This window comes from Girardinichthys multiradiatus, chromosome 3, assembly GCF_021462225.1.
Source record: "Girardinichthys multiradiatus isolate DD_20200921_A chromosome 3, DD_fGirMul_XY1, whole genome shotgun sequence".
Lineage (NCBI taxonomy): Eukaryota > Metazoa > Chordata > Actinopteri > Cyprinodontiformes > Goodeidae > Girardinichthys > Girardinichthys multiradiatus.
Window position 1 is genome coordinate 17,995,973 of NC_061796.1, and position 21,117 is coordinate 18,017,089.

A 21,117-nucleotide genomic window follows, 5' to 3' on the forward strand; every position below is an offset into this window, starting at 1 on the left:
CGTCATCGTGGGGAAACGACTGATGGGGATCGGTTAAACACTAGGGAGCACTGCAACAAAAACCCACGACAACTCCCCACCTCGCCGGAAATCTTTTCCGGGCAGGGGGAAGTGACGTCTCGGCCATGCGGAAGTCGCTGCGAGGCGTGGCGGCTCCAACACTCAGAGCGTGCTGCATGAGCGCCGTCATCTCCCCCAGCTGCTGACTGACGTTTCGCTGCTTTTCGAGGAGCGAACAGAGGGTCGAATCGTGCGCCTGGATCGTTTGGCCGTGTTCCGAAACGGTTCTCCGCAGTGTTTCTGCAGGGTCCGGCTGGCCTGAGTGTTCTGTCATATTGGAGATGGCCGACTTGACCCACATGCAGAAAAACACGAGAAACAGAGAAGCATTTCAGGAACTTTATTTTCAGGACCAGGTACTGGAAACAGAATCTGCTGAGCGGCTGCAAGGGAACGGACGCAGGTAAGACACCACAACTGAAACCCTTAAACTGTACTCTGCAAGGGAGCTTACGGTCAGGTTGGGGTTGGTCCGCCAGGGAGAGAGATTACGATCCTGGAGGAGGCAGTGGGCTACGCTGAGCCGCCAGAGCTGGGCAGTCTTAGGAGGAATGGAGGAGGGTGGACAGGGTTCGTCTGAAGCTGTGAGGAATCGTCCGATCCGGCAGCCAGCACTGTCCACGCACTGTTAGACGGTTCTCCTGAGGTCTCTTAATTTGGAACGAGCCTTGGGTAACCTGAGACAAAACAGACTATTAGTCAAGATACCAGACTTTCTCAGAGAAACAAATTTCTCTAAACGATGAAATTGGCCTGGTAGAAATACCACGAAGAGGCAAAACACTCAGGCATCGAAGTACTGGCTCGCCTCCCTCTTATAGTCCTCCAGCTGATGATAACATGCGAAACAGCTGACCACCCTGATCCTTCAGCTCCTACGGCTCCTACTGGTGGAAAAAGGTTAGTAGCAGGCAAAAGATGACCAGGATCTGACAATTTCCTGTAAATGACTTTTAAGGCACTCTTCTATTCTATTCTATTCTATTCTATTCTATTCTATTCTATTCTATTCTATTCTATACAGACTAATCATCTGACATGGTCAGTGAATGCTCCAAGAAAAGTCATCATAAGGAAACAAAAACTAGGTGCACACAAATACTGAAAAAAAATCTTTTTTTATGATAATCTAATCTTTGTTTCTCATTCCCATAATGTCTTTCTTTCACCTATTTTCCACTGAATCTTGCCTCCCTATTCTAACCTTCTAAAAGACTGACTGATTCAGCTCCAGTCAGCTGTTTCATATCTACAACCCTTCTCACTGATATCATCACCTGAGGTGTAACTTTACAGCAGTCAATGAATCTTCAAACATCACAAAGAGGAGCCATCTGCAACAAATCATTGCTGGACTTTGTTGTTGTCTAACTTTCCCACCTTTTAGTTTCGTACTCTCTCCCCAGAAGTGGTTAAATGCAGAATAACATTAGCTGGTGCACCTTTGAGATTAGTATGGCAAAATCCGTTTTTTCTATCCTTTGATCAGAAATGTTTTGTTTTTGGTTGATATTTTTCCAAATTTTTAAATATATTTTCCATCGGAATTGGTTTTATTAAATAGCTTTAATTGAATATTCAGTGTGATTTAATAATACAATGTCTACATTCAGTAGGTTATTACTCCAATCACAGACCGGGTTGAGTCTTAAAAGTTAAATGTGTGTATAAATGTTTTCCCATGTGTTTTTATTTATTTCTTTGTTCTTTAATAATGTATTGTGGGGGGCAGGGACACTGGAAGGTATGTTGACAGTATTCTGATGCAGTCTGCTCAGTGGTAGCCCAGATAAGTAAAAAAGTGGTCATGTTGAAATATTTCTATCACTGGGTTTTCACAGACCAAGCCACACAGAAAACCAAAGCAGCAAGTTAGCCTGACTATAGCAACCACTTCTAACCACCAAGCTATGCTGAAGTCTGAATGGGGCATACTTTGGTGATGGGGCCCTCTTAAGAGCTCCCCTGTATTCCATAAAACTTTCATCTGGAAAAAATGTTTCACAGGAAAAAGGGAAAGGAAAACAGGAGAGAAATCCCATGAAGCCAGCCTCTCTCCAATCTCTGCCGTGGAAAAACTATTAGAGAACAGATGAGCGCCCAGACAACCAGGGGGAATGGGTAATTGCAGGATGAATCGCAGAAAAGTGGCGGTGAAGGTAAACAGGTTATTACAAAGACTTTTTTTGGAAGACTCACTGTGATTTACTGTAGCACACTCCCTGTGCAAGCTAGCAGCTGTGGTGAGACTCTTTTACAACTTTTAATCAAAAGCTCCTCTAAAATTAAAAGCACTTCTTCATTTGATGCTGCATCTTAAATTAAGGAGCCGAAGTTTAGACTTATTGGTGAGAGAAAACGTCTGGGACAAGAAACTGTCTCTGTAGTGCAGATCTAAAGGTAAATGTCTAAAGAGTTTGTGTCCAGGATGTGAGGGGTGTGCATACATGTTAGCTGCCTCTTTCCTGACCCTAGACCTGTATAAGTCCTGGATAGAGGGAAGGTCAGCCCCAGTGATACTCTCTGCACACCTAATTGTATGTTGCAGTCCGGACCTGTCCTGTTTTGTTGATGAGCCAAACCATACAGTTATGGATGAGCACAGGACAGACTGATAAATATAAGTGAAGAAGATGACCAGCAGCTCCTGTGAAAGCTTGCACTCCTTGAGTTGCTGCAGAAAATACAGTTTCACATATGTGTCCACTGAGGTGCAGTACTTTGTGTAAATATAGAAGAGGATAGGGTAGTATCTGGTAACAAAGCATTGTACTTCATAGATTTAAACATTTTCAGTTTTTATTTGCTAAAATGTCTTGGGGATTTAATTATTTTTCTACATCATCTGACTATAATATGATATCTTTCTACTATGGGTAAGGGAAGTATATGTGGTAATAACTTCCCAGCTCCTTACTGTCAGCAGTCCAATCTGTCCTTGTAAACCATTTACAAGTTTGTATTGGGTGATTGCAAAGAAAAGGAGAACTATTTAGACAGGAAATATTTTTTTAAAAGATTCATAAAACAACTTTCAGATGAACAATTAGCTTTTGAGATTGGAGTTGTTTGAAGATGGTCCTTTTTGAACTAGCTTTTACCTTCAACTGTCCCTTTGAATATGTTTTTGAAATACAGCTGAGAATGTGAAGTCTAAGTACTTTCTCTTTTTTTTCTCAAAGGTGATTCCTAAAACCTAAGGTTCTTAAAATATTCTGATCAGTACCACTTTTTCATCCACTTTTCAGACAAAAACGTCATTTTTGTGTTATTATGTTCTTCTTTGGTTGTACTTTACCATAATAATGTTAAAAATAAATAATTGTTACTGTATTAAAGATGGGACATGGTGATGTGTTCAGCAACAAGGCATTTTCTTCTTTAAAAGACCATATTTATCTGCTTCAAAACGTTCAGTGTTTTCTTTTTTGCTGTGTGATTTTGTAATTGATAGATTCCCAGGTTTCTTTTGTAAAATTATAGACCCAAGCCAGCATGAACTGGCAACAGTCATTGGCAGCTAAACCCATCCGACTGATCTCTACTGGTGGTAAAGATATTCACTCCGAGAGAAATCCCAAGAACATGTGATGATGAAAGATAAAAGCTTCAGTCTTTCTTCAGTGAAGTGTGTCCAGACTTCATTTGATCATAATATGGTGGGACTTCAGAGGAGTCAAGTCAAAACATTTTGTTTTGATTTGGAGAGGCCTGTTAAAGGCTAACTTGAAGCACATCAATGCGTACTTTTGGCATTTCTATTAGGAAGGGAAAGGGCCAAAGTCCATGCACTGCTGTGCAAGGCCGCTGAGCATGGATCTGTCAGTCACTCCTCTAATGGCTCAGATTAATAAGCTTTAAATACAGCTTATGTGGAGTAATATCTTTATCACATCTTCTTTATTTAGGACTGTGTCACACAGTGAGGCTCGTACTCATTGCGTGTTTTCTCCTCTGTAGCCATTTGAATCCAGGGCAGATTTTTATGTGAATTAAGTGACAGTCTGTTTTATTTCAGCCAGAGATCCAAGAGGCAGTTGGACTATATGTGCTGATCCCTGGTCAGACGACTGATTTCCTGTTGGTGTATGCTGCCTGGATAGCAGCATACACCAACTCTACTCTTTTTTGGGGTGCATGCAAATCCCCTCACATTCAACAATATCTCTGGCTGCGGCAGGCTAGTTCTGGACTGCGTTCTGGCTGGGCCTTCTGGACCAAAAGGGCTGCAGTGTGGACTTGCTTTTCAGGGAAGATAACCCAACCAGAAAATCCTTGCACTATTTAAATTAGTGAAAAGAAATGACTCAATTTCTGTTGTTTAGCAGAAGTCTGAACCCAACAGATTTAGATTTTAACAGAGAGTCACGAATGGCATAATGAATCTGGTTTTCAGCTTTTTTTATTGAATAAAACATGTTTACCCTATTGACCAATTGAACAAATTACATAACATAGCAAAACACAGCTATGGAGACCATATCCTTTAAAGCCCAATCACAGATTCAAAAGCACCGCAACATCTGCAGTGTCTTATACATTTATAAGAGGTACAATCATAAAAAATATACATACAAAACAGGGATTTTTCTGAACGTGTGGTTTGTAAAAGTTTGCGAAAAACAGAAACAGAAACTTGAGACTCACAATCTCTAACACAATGTGGCAATCACTAGGTGACAGGCACACTGGAACTAGCTAGCTAATCAGCTGTTAGGACTTCATTAAGTGCAGACTGACGAACATCGCCTTTACAATCTATCAACAAGGGCAGCAACTGAGCAAAAGCAACTGATCAGAGCTGGAACGTGATCAAAGAAAGAAGTGTGTTTTCAAAGACAACATAAATGAATGCATTTTGGAAAACTTGCAACTTTATGGCTAAAATCACAGTTTTCACATTCAATAAATTTAATCAAAAATGGACATGACATGAACATTAAACTGAACACTGGTGAACACCAAATAAGACTACCTAACTAAACAAACACATGTTGCAACATAAAATCTCCTGTGGCTGGTATATGGTGTTCTTCAGTTTTCCGCACTTGTTTTTTTATAAACATTCATTAAACCAGATCAAAAGCTGAAAATAGACCATTTAATTTTGCCAAAAGGCTGCAAGCTGCTACAAGTCGTAATATGAGCATAACCGTAACATGTTCTACAGCAAGTGGGGTAGCTCTAAACAGATAAACCCCATCACCAGCTGCACCCATCTCTCCAGACTGATCACTCTTCCCCTCTGGCTTCCTTTCTCTCTGCTGGTTTCTCTCCTTCTCCATTCAGCTCAGCCCTCCCATCACCACATTATTAGCTTTACGCGTACGGCTGAAGTTTTTGGCACAACGTTTCCTAAACCCTGAACCTGTGGATGTGACTCTGGCAGAGTTTTCAAGCTCTTTGGCAGATGCTGAGGAATTCCCTGCAAGGGCGTTATGGCAAACAGTGTCTCTTGATCTGAGGTGTCTCTGGAAATATCTGGATGGAGCCCAGGGACCACACACAGCAGGGTCACTGCCAGACCCTCCTCTTTGTTTCTGATCTGCTTTTTCTTGGACAAGGGAAAAGAGACGCACCGCTGTACAACATTTACAGAAGATAAGAAACTAGTTGAATGTGGTTTAGTTGCTGATGATCTGATCTTTCTTCTTAATGCTGCAACTGTACGCAGATAGGATATCGCTTGCTGAGGATAACATTTTCAATTTGAACAATGTAAACATTACAAAATACCTTTCACATATTTGGCTACTACTTTAATGAAAAATTCCCACCAAAGCATGGTGCTCTTCTTCATCTCAATACTGACTGCGCATTATATCACATATACATTCAGAAGCACATAGGGTTGTTATCAGAGTGGGGTCACATGGCCAGCTCACTGCTTTCCTTGTCTGCTTTGAGGCAAGAGGCACTTAGAAACTTACATATGTTCACATATACAAACCAATATGACAATAGGTTCATTATTTGTGTAGTTTTCCAACATGGATTTTAATGTCAGAAGTGGTCCAAAAAGTTTCTTTGGTTGCAAAGGTTGTTAACCAGTCAAAAAGGCAACTGGCCTCAGTTCAGCAGATTTAAAGCCTTGCACACACATCTCTAATTTCATCCTGAATGTGTGAGAGAGTGTGTTGATTTACACTGAGCAGACCACCCATAAAAGCTTTGCTGGAGTAGCTGTCAGCTTCAGGACACCAATGCAGCCGTTCGGTCTGCAGCCTAATTAGTTTGTGACGGATTCGATCACTGTCTGTGACAGTTCTGCTGCTCACTTTGAGGCAGGCAGAAATTTGCATTCAGCCATCGCTTCCAATATACCCAAAATTAGCCATGTACAAACCCTCCCCTTGTTTGGTCTCTGTAGGATGAGGTGAGGTTGGCGTTCGAAAAAAAAGGTGCTTTATTCACTTTGAAACACGGCAGTTGTTCTGGATGTGTCATTCATACTTTATGTATGAACTAAAGCAGAAGCTTTGATGCAAAACATTAAACAGAGAAATCTCTTCTGTCAACTGTAAACACCCTGGATAGATCTGAGGCCATAAAGGTTGCTTTTAAAGAAATCAGACCCTTGCCTCAATTACAGGGCAGCCATGTGCAATATGCAGGCTGCTGGCAGGCAAACACCGGCTGCACCTGCGCTATGTAGTAGTTACTGAAGTTACCGTCTGTCACATAAGGAGCAGGCTGGTAGTAACAAGTAACATTAGCCACATTTGGGATGACATTCTGCTCTGCAAGGACTTGCACTGCCAGCATGGCTATGAGCCCGAGGGTCTGCCGCCTCTCATGTCCCATCAGGCACACGGTGCTCTCATTGACAACCCCGTGAAGGGTCATTAAGTAGTCGTACTTGCGGTCCTCCAGGCCTACAAAGTGGTTCTGAAGGTAGGACTCCAGCTTGCGCTGCTGCTCTCCAATATCAGGAAAGTCAATAAAGAAGCGGGAGCACATGTAGCGCTGAAGGGACTTCATCTCAGACTCTGATGCTGCCTGGAACCCCCTCACCAGCAGGTGACAGTACTTCAGGAGGCCCCCGCCGCGGATCTCCTCTGGGTTCCTGGTGCAGATTATCTTGTGGCGCAGGTGGTCCATGGCCTCGCTGAAGTCGCCGTAGACGCTCTCACCCATGATGGTAGGGTGGAAGGTTTCAGACATGGGGTTCTCAGAGCACTCATAGAACAGCAGCAAGGAGTCCAGTTTGATCTGGAAGGAGTCCACACTGAACTCAAACTGCCGCCGAAGGGAGTCCACGAACTTCAGCTCCACGTTCTTCCCTCGGTTGTTGGAGAGTGAGATGAGGCTCCAGCGGTCCAAGTCATTATTCACCTTTACCATCTTTTGCACATAGGCTTCCTATATGTTTGTGTGGGTGAGAGAGGGAGGGGACAGGAAAGACAACATTAACACTTAGCAAACAATCAAAAATCTGCAAGACAACCACATTTGGGCCTAAATTTTTATTTTTTAACAATGTTTTATTGTAATTACTTTTTTACAGTTAGACAAATAATTATTAGATGTTTCTTAAGTTTAATTTTTAGATACTCATACACAAGGCCTTTCAAGGTCAATACAGTGTATTTGAATGGCTGAGTGGAAGATCCCTTCTAAATTGGTTTATCTCTATCCTCTTAACTAACCCCTTTTTTGTACTATCACTTGAAAGTTCTAATTGCATTTTAAAGCTTATAGCTTCTGTGAAACCAATCCAACTTACATTTATATACCTATACAAAAACATGTTGATCAGTTTTTCTAAGCTTTTTTTTAACATTGTTTTGCTATTTTGGAACAAACACCTAAACAAGACCAAATCGACTGTCCTAAAAACCAGCTTGCACACAAGCCTGTGATGACATCACAAAGGCATAGGGCGACCGATGCAAGGTTTTATTTAATTTCGTGTGTCTATATTTGTCTGTTTTAAACAAAATTTCTCCTTTAAATATTTATTCTGCACAAGTAAACACGTATTTGAAGGTAAAATGTTTGAGCCAGCTGATTAACTCCTTCTTCAGCCTTTTGTGATGTCACTGAAGCAGAATTACTCTCACTCTTCTATTTTGTGTGAAATCCTGCGGGGGAAATACATGCTTCTTTAAATCTATGCTTCTTTACCCAGCTGTGTTTTTATTGTCATGGTTATTTTATTAGCGAAAAATACAACACTGTACAGGATCTTTAAAAAGCAGGCCCCAGAGACACAAGTGAAGTGGTGAGTACCTTTAAAGTCAACGGGGTTATTTTCTCTTTGTTCACACAGTCGGGTAAAAAATCCAGGAGGCAGTCCAAAACTATATCTTTCGCAGTCTGGAATTCGCTTTCTCCCTTCATGTCTGCGCAGAATATGAGGTCCAGGTCCTTGTAGCCTAGTCCGCTGTCCTCATGCAGGACGTGACTGGCCGCGGAGCCGTTCAACCGGACGTCCCGCACGTGGATCTGCTTCTCCTCCATCCGGCTCCGCACCACCTTCACGATCTGCCGCGGCTGCATCTCCAGCGTGGGGAAGTTCCCCCGGCCGTGGATCGGGATGGTCTCCGTGAGGATGGCGTCCAGCCGCTGCACTTGCTCCCAGCTGAGGACGCTGCTGCCGTCCGTGTCGCACAGGCCGCCGGGGTTGGAGCAGCTCTCGACGTCGGACATGGTGGTGTGAAGCTGGAGGAAAAAAAAAAAAATCCTCAACGGTTTGGAGAAAAATGAAAAGTTTTCTCAAAGATGGATAAAAAAAAAAAAATCAGTGTTTAAGCAAAATAAATTGTAAATAAAGGTTTCGGTGATAAAATCTGCATCAGGGCTGCTTGAAATAATCCGGAGTGAGTGTAAACATCTATAATGAGGAAAAATGATTAAAAAAAAAAAAAAAAATGTTGATAGTGATGACTACTGCAGTAACTTTTTAGTGGTGATCCAGTTGAACAGGAGGACCGCTGCGCAGAGTTATGGAAGAATAACAGCCAGTCAACAGAAAATGCGACTTCTTGCGTCAAAACATCTGCCGCGGTGTGGCCATCAGTGCGTTTGTGCGCCACGCTTCACAGTCTTTGAAGGTCGGTGATGATCCAACTAGGGGGCTTTGCTTTTCCGGCTGTGACTCCATCGCCCAAAGGCACGCCTATGATTTCAAGAATTTGCATGAATAAGCTTCTCTTCAAGTCGCGCTTTGGCCCAGTCCTTCATCCGACTGTCAGCCTCTCAGAGGAATCTTGTGGATTTTTACGCACAGCTCATCCATCATTTTAATGTCTCCCCCGCTGCCAGCAAATGATCTCTTTAATAAATCTCGTGTGCGCTCCGGCTGCTGCTGTCTGCTTTTCTCCGAATCTACTCCGTTTAACCTTTTTTCGGCCCACTTTGTGGGAGAGTTTACCGTCTCCAGTCCCACTTGACGCGCAGCGGCGCTCTGGAAGGGCTGGATTTGAAGTCTGAGGATGTCAGCTGCGTCTCAGCCCGCCCCTCTGTCAGCCTGCGGCTCCACATGATAATACCTGATAAGCAGCTGCAGGCTTTAATGTTTTTTTATTAATACAACCAGGTGTTTATTCATAAAGAGGGGGCATTACAGGGTCCCTTCTGCTTAAATGAAAATTCATTTCCAAAGTAACAAAATATTTCCTATGATTTTCAGTATCTTTATAATAAAAAGTAAGACTTCCAAACAAAAAATAATTACGACTCTAAATGAGCCTATTCTAATCTCTCAATAGTCTATTGCTTTTTCTACAGTTTGTCATGTCCTTATGTCGCCCTCTGTGGGTATGTTTTGGTATTGAAATAAGGTAACACTGTCCACAAGTGACAACCTTAAAGACAAATGTACAGACATACCATCCAGATAAAAAGAAAGTACACCCTTTTCATGTCTGGTTCGAGACAAATTAAATACGATGGTCTTTACCAGATTCTAAAATTGTAAGGCCAAATTGGAAAAGCCACTTGTAGAAAAAGTGGCTTGATTGTAACTTCAGCAGGATTTAATATGGGCAGTAACAGCTGCTAATCAAATACATTTGATTAAAGGATCCCCAACAAGCATAAACACAGCTATAAAAGTGGATGTCTTGGGAGTCTGTTGGTCTGCAGCATACAGGTGTGTGTTAACACAATGCCAGGGCAGAAAGTCAAACAGATGTCATATTAGAGCACTTCACAATATGTTTAATGCGTATGTAGCTACACTAAATTAAATTAGTTCCAAATTTAGTTCATATAAAGTCTATTTATAACCATACAGAGAAATCATGCAGTCATATTCAGGTCCAATTAAACACAGTGCAAGTCAATCCTAATTCTAGTAGAATTCATTCGAAGTTTTTCTCAACTGGCAAAAAGTTATCCATCAAAGAACGCAGAGTCACTGAAAATGCAAACTCCCACCTCCTGAGCAAGCATTCAGCAACAGTGGAAACGAACAACTCATAGTTGCTGCCCATCAAGCTGGGGAGGGTTATAAGGCCATTTCCAAACAATCTGAAGTCCATTATCTACAGTAAGAAAGAGTACCCCCAAGTGATGCAAATTCACCACAAGGTCAGACCATACAATACTCAGAGGAAGCTCAAAAACGAGCCAAGAGCCACTTCTCAAACTCTGCTGCCCTCAGTTAGCATGTTAAATGTTGTAGTTAATGAGAGAACATTAGAAATAAAAAATAAACACTGAACCAGTATGTCTTGTTGGAAGGGTTGCTTTTTTTCCCTAAAACATAAGCAGCAGCAGAGGTTGGATTTGAATGAAACAAAAAACATTTGAAAAACCAGAACACAGCACATCGGCACAAACAGGTGAATTAACAGTCAAGCAGGGAGATGAAGGGTTGTAGCTGCAGGAGCTGGTCACCTGAAGTCACACGAACTCCTCTGTGGACCATAGGATTCCAAAGCCACCTAATGTTTGGCCAAAAGTCAGTCATACAATGACAGTGATCGTAAAAACACCAGCAAATTTACAATAGCTGAAAATAATCAGTAATCAATAAAGAGGAGTTAATTAAATTGAATCAAAAACATGTTGGGGGATTTAATGACAATGTTTTTGTGTTCTTCATGTTAGATTAAAACAATTTTAGTGCCTGATGAAGACCAGATAATTTAATTATTAACTGATACATACAACTTTGGATTGAGGTGTACGATGCTATTTCCATGACGGTAGTCATCGAACACAATCCGCTGCAATTACAGCTGCAACTCTTTTAGGGTATGTCTCTACCAGATTTGCACATCTAGTGACTGAAATTTGTAAATTAGTAAAAAAAAAAACAAAAAAAAAAACAAATCATGTATAATTTTTGTTCCACTTTACAATTATACCAATTTGTGTTGGTCTTTCACATACATTTCCAATGAAATATATTTATTTTTGTGGTTGTAATGTGACAATATGTGGAAATGTTCAAGGGGTATGAATACTTTTACAAGCCACTGTAAATCGGAAATCTGTTCTCTGACAATCTGAGGCCTTCAAAACAGCTATATTTATACTAAAATGAAATTAGCATTTAATCGCAGCATATATAGTTTCTCATTGGTGAAAATATGTTGAAAACCACGTATTATTTTATTTATTTCAAAATTTTAAAAAAGTTCGGCAGAGAATTTATGTGATAATTGCAATGTCTGACTGTAGAAGCTGATGTTTAATAAAACTCTTCAGACGGACTTTGGGACGAGCAGCCTTTAAGAGGGTCAGGGGTCAATTGAGGCCAAAGGTCGATGAGGAATCAGGGATACACATACTGCTCTCACAGATGTTCTATTAGCAGATGCATCACTGCAGCCACTATTAACTTGTGAACCCTGTTTATCTGATTTAGTATTATCTTAAGCTTCAATCAAGAACTACAGCAGTTTAAATTGTTTTTGCCCCCTTACTGATTTCTTCTGTTTTTGCTTTTTAATAAATTTAACATCAATTTTATAATATCAAAGATGATCAAAGATGCAGTTTTCAAATAATCATTTAATTTATTTGGGGAAAAACGTTATTCAAATTAACTTGGCCACAATTGAAAAACTAAATTGTTCCCTTTACCTAATACAGTTGTTATGCAGTCCTTTACTACCATCAAGTGTTTCTAAGCGAAAGCTATCCAAACCTAATTTGGTCCTATGTAAAAAGGAAGTAGCCATCTTAACCTAAAAACTGGTTCTGCCTGCACTGGCGGAATAAATACCATCAAACATTTGTGATAACTGACATTGATTTTCTCACATCACTGTGTAGGAATTTTGACCCACTCTTCTCTGCAGAATTGTTTTAATTCATTCACATTGGAAGGTTTTCAAGCATAGATGGACTTTTTGAGGTTACGCCACAGCATCCCATTCAGATTTAAGTCCAGGCTTTGAATGGGCTACTACAAAACCTTCACTTTCACCTTTTATTCAGAGGTGTACTTGTTGGTTTGCTGGAGATGATTGTTCTGCTATAAAATCCAAGTGTGCTCTGGCTTAAGGTCACAAACTGATGGTCAGACATCCTACTTCCACGATTTTCTGCTAGACAAAATAAATCATGGCTTCATCTCATTACAGTAAGTTGTCCAGGTCATGAAGCAGCAAAGCAGACACAGACCATCACACTATCACCATGTTTTACTGTTAGTAGGATGGGTTTTTTTTTCTGAAATGCTTTGATATTTTTACTCTAAATATATTAGAACACTCACCTTTCAAAAAGTCTTGCTTTTGCCTTGCAAGTCCATAGAACATTTTTCCTAAAGTCTTGAGGACCATCAGGGTGTTTTTTGGGAATTGTAAGCCAGCCCTTTTTATTCTTTTTAGTCAGCAGTGGCTTTTCCATTGGATTTCCAATAGATGCTATTTTGGCCCAGGCTCTTTCTTATTGTTGTACACGTTCAATCAGGCCTGCGGCACTTTAGATGCTCTTTTGGGTTCTTGGAGTAATATTGAACCTGGGAATGTTAACCACTGTTCCATGTTTTCTCTATTTGTGTATAATGGCTCTTACTGTGGTTCACTGAAGCCCCGAAGCCTCAGAAAAGTCTTTGTATCCAGTCTGATAAATGTCAACTTTTTCATCTGTTCTTGAATCTCTTTAGATCAGAACATGATGTATTGCTTTTTGATTTGATTTAATTAGATTTTTTTTTGCCTACTTGATTCTTCAGGTCAGACATTGATCATGCCTGTGGCTAATGACATTGACAGTGAAATTCTTTCACAGTATCCTCCTTTCAGTAGGATTTATAATCTTTGTTTTATTTTCTTACTTTAGCTTGGCTTGTATCAGACAGGTTGAAAACAGGTCTCTGAAACTGAATCCCACATTTGGAAATGTACATAGAACTATTAGTCAGTTACAATGAACCTAAAGCAGGCTCATTAATGTGTTTCCCAGGTGTGGAGGCACAGCTGCTTTGGATTGGACCCAGTCCCACCGTCAGCTCAGAGCCAAATGAAAAGAAACGGCAGGTACACAGACAGAGCCCCACTGATGAGATGTTTTGTGCAAATCCAACCTGGCACCTCATTACTCATCGTGAAATAAGTGCTTCATGTATTGCAGATTATTGATAGACAGGAATGAGATGAATCTTTGCTTTCTCTCTCTGCTTATTTCTTTCCTGAATAAATGAGTTTGTGTTTTTCTGCAAAAACAAAGAAAGAAAGACAACATAAAAAAGACAATAAGTATCTAAAGCCAAACGTTGCTTTCCTTGCCCTTAGTAGAGGGTCTTATTCTACTCATAAAGCAATCTTTTACAGTCGCACAATGTTTGTCCCTGGAGTCTACGAAACATTGTCTGGACAGTTAAGTCCAGTAAGGAGAAATAGATGTATAATAAGTTTTTTCCTCAGATCAGAGCTGGGTCCTTTTATTGATGAACAGAATTCAATTTGATCACTTAATATAAGTATTCCCAGTTTATAATGAATTCAGTATATTAACCTAAACATTAAGACTTTGAAACTTGATTTGTTATCAACATTGCTTCTTTTAGTTGAACGTAATTGTTTTTTAACAAGAATGAAAATCAAATCAAAATGTTTTACTGCTATTTTAAGCTGCCAATCAAATGCTTTATACTGCCACAAAACAGTGTCTGATGATATTTACACAGAGCACTAGAAAAATATTCATACCCCTATAACTTTCTCACATTTTGTCACATTTTGTCACATCTTTAATGCATGTGTATGTTGTATGTTGTAGACCAACAAAAAGTATTGCATAATTGTGGAATTCACTGAAAACATGGTTTTCAGTGTTTATTTACATACAAAAGTCTGAGAAGTGTGATGTGCCATTGTATTCCACCTCCCCAAATCAGTAACTCGTAGAACCACTTTTTGCTGCAGTTACAGTGGCAAGTGTTGTGTGTCTCCTCCAGCTTTAACAAACTTTCAAGGTTTATTTCTTGTTTATTTTAGGATTCTATGGGTTTTTAGCTCCACCCATCTGTCCATGCTGAAGAAAACAACCCCATAGCCTGATGGTGCCACCACCATATTTCACCACTGGAATGATGATGTGCAGTTTTAGCTTCCCAACACCCTCTACAGATGAGGTGTATTTTCTAATTACAGTCCACCTGTGTGTCATAATTAGGTGATTTCTGAAGGCAGTTGGTTGTACTGGATTGCATTTGCGGTATCAGAGTATTGGGTGCTGAAAAGAATGTACATAAGTTTTAAGTTTTTCTTTGTCAAAAGTTGTAAATCATGTTTCATTTACCTTTCCCTCCACAATCGGGTGTGTTTTTGATCAGTCACCTCAAAAATCCAATCAAATACATTGAAATATGTGGCTGCAGCATGACAAAATCTGAAATAGTTTACAAATTTCAATCCATCAATCCATCTATCCAGGAAATTTAAGTGGTCAAAACTCCTTGTCCTACTATTTTCTTATCAATATGAAGAAAACTGCTCCCTTCAACACTCTTTTCTGGTATTAAAAATGATCTCTCCTCTTTACAAACGTAGCTGTCAGCAGCTCAGTTTATCTGTATTATTTTTGCAAAGTTGTAGGAAATGCTCTGAAACGGAAACGTATGCAGAGATGCACATGCAAAACGAGAGCAGTGAGGGAAAGTTTTTGGAAAATGTGATCCTGCAGATGACATAAAGAATTAAAATCTTTGCAAAGATGAGCCTGGTCTTGAAAGTTTAAAAATGTTCATTTTGGTGGCATTCAAGATAATCATCTGATCAACATTCCATCACCTTGAGAATAAACCGAGGTGTATTTTCAAGTTAAGAATAATTTTTGTCCATATACTTGTAAAAATTTAAATTGGGAAATAATCTTTTGCTTTGTTGAGAAACAATGTGTATTTCAAGTAAGCATTGCTTTTGTTATGTAAAACAGGGAGTCATGCATGTGGACATAGGGATGGGAGCATAAAGCTATGGGGCTTATTTACAGCTTCTGGTACAAAGGATGATTTTTTGTCTGTCTGGGATCTTGATGATAGAAGATTGTACAGAATGTTCGAGGAATAATGTGGAAAAATCTGCAGCCAGTTTGGCTTTAGGTAACTGTGACTTCCTCTGTAAGAATTCACTAAATCAAACAACCAAAAGGATTAAAACAATTTTCCGAAAGGATTCTAAACTGACTCCCAAAACATAAACTAAAATGTTATGATTGCTAATATTTACCTGCCAATTTTGGCTTTAGAGTTTGTTTCTTTTTATTTGTGGCATATCTACAAACATATATCTTCATCAAGCTTTTTGTGAAACAGTGCTTTGGTTTGGTAAACAAACTGTACAATAAAGTATTTTAATACTGTGACTCAAATACAGAGCAAACTAAAAGTGAGAACTCTTAACAGAAAATTACATACATGAAAAGAACCTGCAGAACTCAGGTAAAACTAGCAGGAGCAACAGGAGACACGGAGAAAACAAGCATGGATCAGAGAAACTAAATAAATGGCAAAAATGGAAGGAATCAGTGAGGGACAAAGAGAACAGTTAAATGTAAATACTGAAACAGGAGCAGAGAAATGACAGCCAACCAAGAAGAGCTAAACAGAGGGAACGAATTGCAGCTCCACATGTCCTCTGATTGACATGTGGAGCAGCTGAGACAGAAGAAATGAGGAGAGAGGGGGAAAAAGAAAAATGAACATGAATGGAATTGGAAAAGAACCACTAGGAAAAATGCCAAACAGAGATCTAACAGGAAACCTTATAAATGTAGAAGTATCACAAGAAAAACACCAAAGAACGAACTAATGAAATACACCTAAGAATAATGAGCACAAGGAAATAAACTAATATGGCAAAACCCAGATGGCAAAAATAAAAGAAAATTGCAAGACCTGTAGAACATAACAAAGAAAATGCTGAAAAGCATGAACACAAATGAAAACCCTAGCCTAACACCTCAGGACCGTGACAAATAATGATCCTTTTTGGGGGGAAAGCTGACGATTTTGTGTGATTTAGGGTTTGAACAACTCCAGTTAACAAAGAAAAAAAAGGGAAAAAGAGAAAGAACATAAAACTGGAAGGAAATTGAAAGAAAAGAACATTATAAAGAGAAAGAAAACCCATCAAAAGTCTTCTCTTTGTGTACAAAAGGTCAGCAGGTCCTATTCATTCCAATTAATTGCAAGAGAGGCACCATAGTAGTTCACCAATAACCAGTTCATTTTTGTCACAAACCAAATACAACAAGTATCAAATCTACAGAATGCCCTGTGAATATGGAAGGCTTCTAAACGGCCTTGCAGTGGAGAACGAAACACCATCAGAATTTTTAATTAGGTTGTCAGTACGAGATGTTGCAGGTGAGGGAATTTTCTGTGCAACTCCAAAAACTTTAACCTATTACAAAGCTTTGTGAACAAACCCTGGCAAGTCGGAAGGGATCAGCAACACAAATTACAATTTTTGGGGTTTTTCACTGAGCACTAGGAACTTGCTTGCACCAAGGGTCTGAAATTGTTTAGGAATCAGGTTGCAACTATTGTTTAGTTGAATTAAAACTCTGTGAGCAGCCTAAACTGCAGCCTAAACAACTCACAACTTCTCCCCGTCTCCTAACAACCAGACTAAGTACAATTTGGAGGTTGGGGTGAAGCTTTACTACTTTTACATGGGGTTTAGTGTTTACTGCTGTAAAGTAGTGTAGGCTTATATCTGTGTGTAAGGGGTCTGGGATTGGTGAGTTTCTTTATTTTGTAGTGTTTGGTGGGTTGTTGTTGCAAGAGCAGCAGCAGGATGCCATGTTAATAGTATTAGCAGTATCAATAGGTTGCTATAAATCAGCTTTATTGCAGACTTTGACCCGTGTGAAGGGGTGTGTGTATCTTTTTTGATGTTGAAGTTATTTTATTGTTATTGATATTTCTTCACAACATTGTGAAAAGGTTAAGAACATGTGTTGTAAATAAGTAAACAAACACTAAGATGACAACATGAAATTATTCTGTGAGGAAAATAATATTCGGTGAAGGACACATTTATTAATTTATGTACAAATAATAAATTAATTAATTAAATATAATTTCAGATATATTTCACATAAAGGTCATATATCTTTGGGTATTTACCTAAATTTATCTAAACTGTGTTTGCATTTTAGACTGACATTTGCTGTGTTTAACCATAGATATGCTGGCATCTGACCACTATCTACAGACTTAATCACCTCCTAGTATATGAAAAAAGTGTGCTATATTGCAGTACCAAACCAGTAAATGAAGCCATACAAGTGTTTGGAAGAAATAATAATGGATGTGATTTACAAAGACAGTCAGCTTGCATTGTTGCTAAATTTTGCCTACAACATTAGAGGATTTACAAATAAAATATCACAGGAAACAAATTTAATGTTCAACTTGTCAACAGATATAGAAATGTCTTTCTCTGGTACAGTTGACAATATGAGACAATACAATAATGGAAAACTGGGTTTTTATGTGAAACAGCTGCCCTCAGAGTCTCTGCAGTATAAAAACATCCCAACAAATGACTGAGAAGCTTCATGTGGTTTAAGAATGTCTTTATTTCTCTCCACGTTTATCCCTTTTCTATCTAACTGGTGTTCCAGGAAGGTCCCAGTAGTTTGGCCATGCTTTTGGAGAGACATTCCCCCATCTGACTGCAGTTCGTTTTGGTTGTGTATCATAAAGACATAATGACAATGAAATTTCCATCTCATTTCAGTCAGTCTCCTTCTGACACTGCTATTCTACCCAAGCGATGCTCCAGGTGAATATCAGAGGTTATTTAGGCTCTCCAGAGTGGAGAGGCAGCCTGCAGATGACCCTTTATTTCTACTGCTTTCTTCTGTTTAGAGTTCAGTTTAAACCATGTTGGCAGATTGAAACTGTAAGTGGCAAAATAGGCCTAAGTTTCACAAGATAATGAGGCCCATCTCACCTAATCTTCCTCTGTGTGATCTCACAGGCTTCAGAACAGGGGGCAGTAAAGCAGTTAAATGGTGCTGCTAAAGCACTTGAGCAACTAATAGATGCTGCAGACACTCAAGGTTTCAGTACTGCGCTGCTCGTCTCTTGAATTACCTTGCTGTCGTGACAGCATTTCTTCCAGCTGAAAGCTCAAAGCGAGCTGAAGCCATGCTGGAAGGCATCCACATCAAACAGCCACACCTGTATTACTGGGTTTTTTTTAAGTATTTTTCTCATCTGTGTGATCATGTGGCTGTGGGCTTGTTACATTTATGTTTTTATCCAATAAACCCACAGGTCCCAGGTATGCTAACAGCACTAAAAGAAGAATACTCATGGCTGAATGGTTAAATTCATCAAAACATGTTGGTAGTTTAGCTTAGCATCACTTTTGGAAGTTTGTTCTTGATGCTATCACTTATAAGTCATGCCTCTTAACATTGTGGTCCTTTTGACTCGCTACAACCACAAACTTCAATGTATTTTAGTGGAATCTTATGTGATAGACCATAACAAAGCAGGCATTATTGTAAAGTGAAAGAAAACGCATACTTGGTTTTCCAGCTGTTTTATAAATTATCTGAAAGTGTTGCATATTGTTGCAAGCCATATTAGTTTATCTTTTTTGTAGTTATTTTATGTTACTCCGTTCTTATTTCATTTGGCTCTGATCCTCCTTTGGAGCAGCTGACATTGAGAAAATATGGCAGATTATGACCTTGGATCTGTCCAAAATAACTTTAAATGAATTCTTGTGAGCAGATTTTGTTTAACTTAACAGTAGATAGAGAAGGTAATAGAAGGTAAGGTTAAAAAACGTATCCCAAGACCTGGACATCTGGAGGAGAGCTGTTCAATCCGATATTCTAACATGGAAAGAGTAAACTGACCCAAACTAACACTAACCCTGAACACTTTACCAATAATTATTATTGAGCAGAATCAAAACAATCAGTTAAGAACAACATTAAAAATGTATTTACACCAGAACCTTTAAAATTTAAAACATTTTAGGACAAAGACACCTAAACCACTCCCAGTATTAGCCTACACTACATCATAGTATGCAAGCACCTCATACCTGCATAGCTACGAGCTCCAATCTCACACCCTGCACCTCTTCTTTCACTTCCATGTTATCATGGACTTTTAGTGTTATCTATGGGGCTCGGGGCTTGCACTAGCAATATAATTTTTTTTCTATCTTTTTTCTATAAAGATCTGTCCTCTCAGGTGTACTTCATGCATTTTGTACTGTAAAAAAATATCAAAATAACAACAAGGTACTTATATAGGTATAGTTGTAATTTAGTTATACAGTTGTAATATAGTATTATGTTGGAATGGTGGTTCCTCCACTACTCTGTAGGCCTCTCTATTTGAGCTCTATTGATAAACGTAAATGTTTTTTTTTTCACTAGGCGTTTTTAATATTCTATAGGGATGTAAAACAAGGTTACAAAATAAAGATATAGTGTCTTCGAACTGAGGAGGATAGTGTGGCACAAGTAACAGTCTCTGAACTTTAGATCCTCATAGAATTTTGACTGTAACTGGTGTTTATCATACTGTATTCTTGTCAAGTCTCTGAACTGTTAAGTTTCTGAACTGCGCATTTTCTCTCATAGTATCTTATACCATGTATCATATTATCTGTCAAATCATGCTTGGTGGTCATTTCTGAGACTATTTTTCTATGACAGTTGCCAAAGCGTCCAGGGCACAAAGCTACAAGACACTGTATGCAGATGTACTTGGTTCTTCGTGTGCACGCAACATCTTGGCATCTGCTGGCGTTTTTTGCTTCCTTGAGTTGGGGCCAGTGGTTTCCAGGGGCATCTCAGGGGGGGCCTTAGACACTGCTCTCCGTTTTGCCGGTGGTGGAGTGGCAGTGGGTCTGCCTCTGGTGTGTATCTTCACGGATCCTGTATTGATGAGAGCACGAGCTATTGATGCCTTGAAGTGCAGCAGATCCTTTGCTTCATTTCCAGACATTCTATTAAGGAGCCAGGCATTCACAGATGTGACATCAAGAAAGTGAAAGAACACTCTGATGTACCACCGTTTGTTTCTGCGTCGGTGGGGATATATGGCAACACATTGATCCATGAGATCTACTCCACCCATGTGCTGATTGTACAGCTTCACGGAAAATGGCCTTTGGATGTTGAGCATTTGCTTCTCTTTATTGCTCCATCTCTGTGCCACATCTGTTGGGGACAGGCCAGTGCAGGAAGAGGCCAAGTGAATTACTGAACTATTGTTGGGACCACAGCCATGGTTACAACGTGAAAGGCCAGTACAGACTTTCCTGGAACTTTCAAAATAAATTGCATTAACCTACTTCCGGCACAGCCAAGAAACGGGGTAACTGCGGACGTCATGTGACGTCATTGTCCAAATACATCCTGCCTCTTCCACACCGGTGATCATCGGGATAGGGGAGGCACAGCGCGCTAATGTCTCTTTGCTGGCAAACAGACATAAACTCTTCAAACTGGATCCAAAGGTGTCATACGATCATCGATCATATGCACTAAGTAAAGTACGGATGAATTACTGTTTGTGTACTCGGTATTCATTCATAAAAAGGGGAAATTAAGGAATAAGCATTGCTTTACTTTCTCTCTCTGAGGCCTGCAGAAGCAAACTGTGTT

At 39.6% G+C, this 21,117-nt stretch overlaps 1 protein-coding gene across 1 annotated transcript; it reads right to left on the reverse strand.

The window, feature by feature from the left end:
* Nucleotides 1-4,444: 4,444 nt before the first annotated feature.
* Nucleotides 4,445-9,454, reverse strand: tent5aa (terminal nucleotidyltransferase 5Aa). Its single transcript, XM_047356931.1, has 2 exons — nt 8,293-9,454; nt 4,445-7,422 (listed from the first exon to the last, which is right to left on the reverse strand). Exons 1-2 carry the CDS (start codon nt 8,710-8,712, stop codon nt 6,643-6,645), a joined length of 1,200 nt encoding a protein of 399 aa, XP_047212887.1. The 5' UTR covers nt 8,713-9,454; the 3' UTR covers nt 4,445-6,642.
* Between the last annotated feature and the right edge of the window lie 11,663 nt (nt 9,455-21,117).

Bases quoted from the DNA above. Each gene is read 5' to 3' on its own strand.
- tent5aa (XM_047356931.1), bottom strand. From the start codon at position 8,712: ATGTCCGACGTCGAGAGCTGCTCCAACCCCGGCGGCCTGTGCGACACG. The intron at 7,423-8,292 runs GTACTCACCACT...ACAAACATATAG, and splicing joins TAACCCCGTTGACTTTAAAG to GAAGCCTATGTGCAAAAGAT.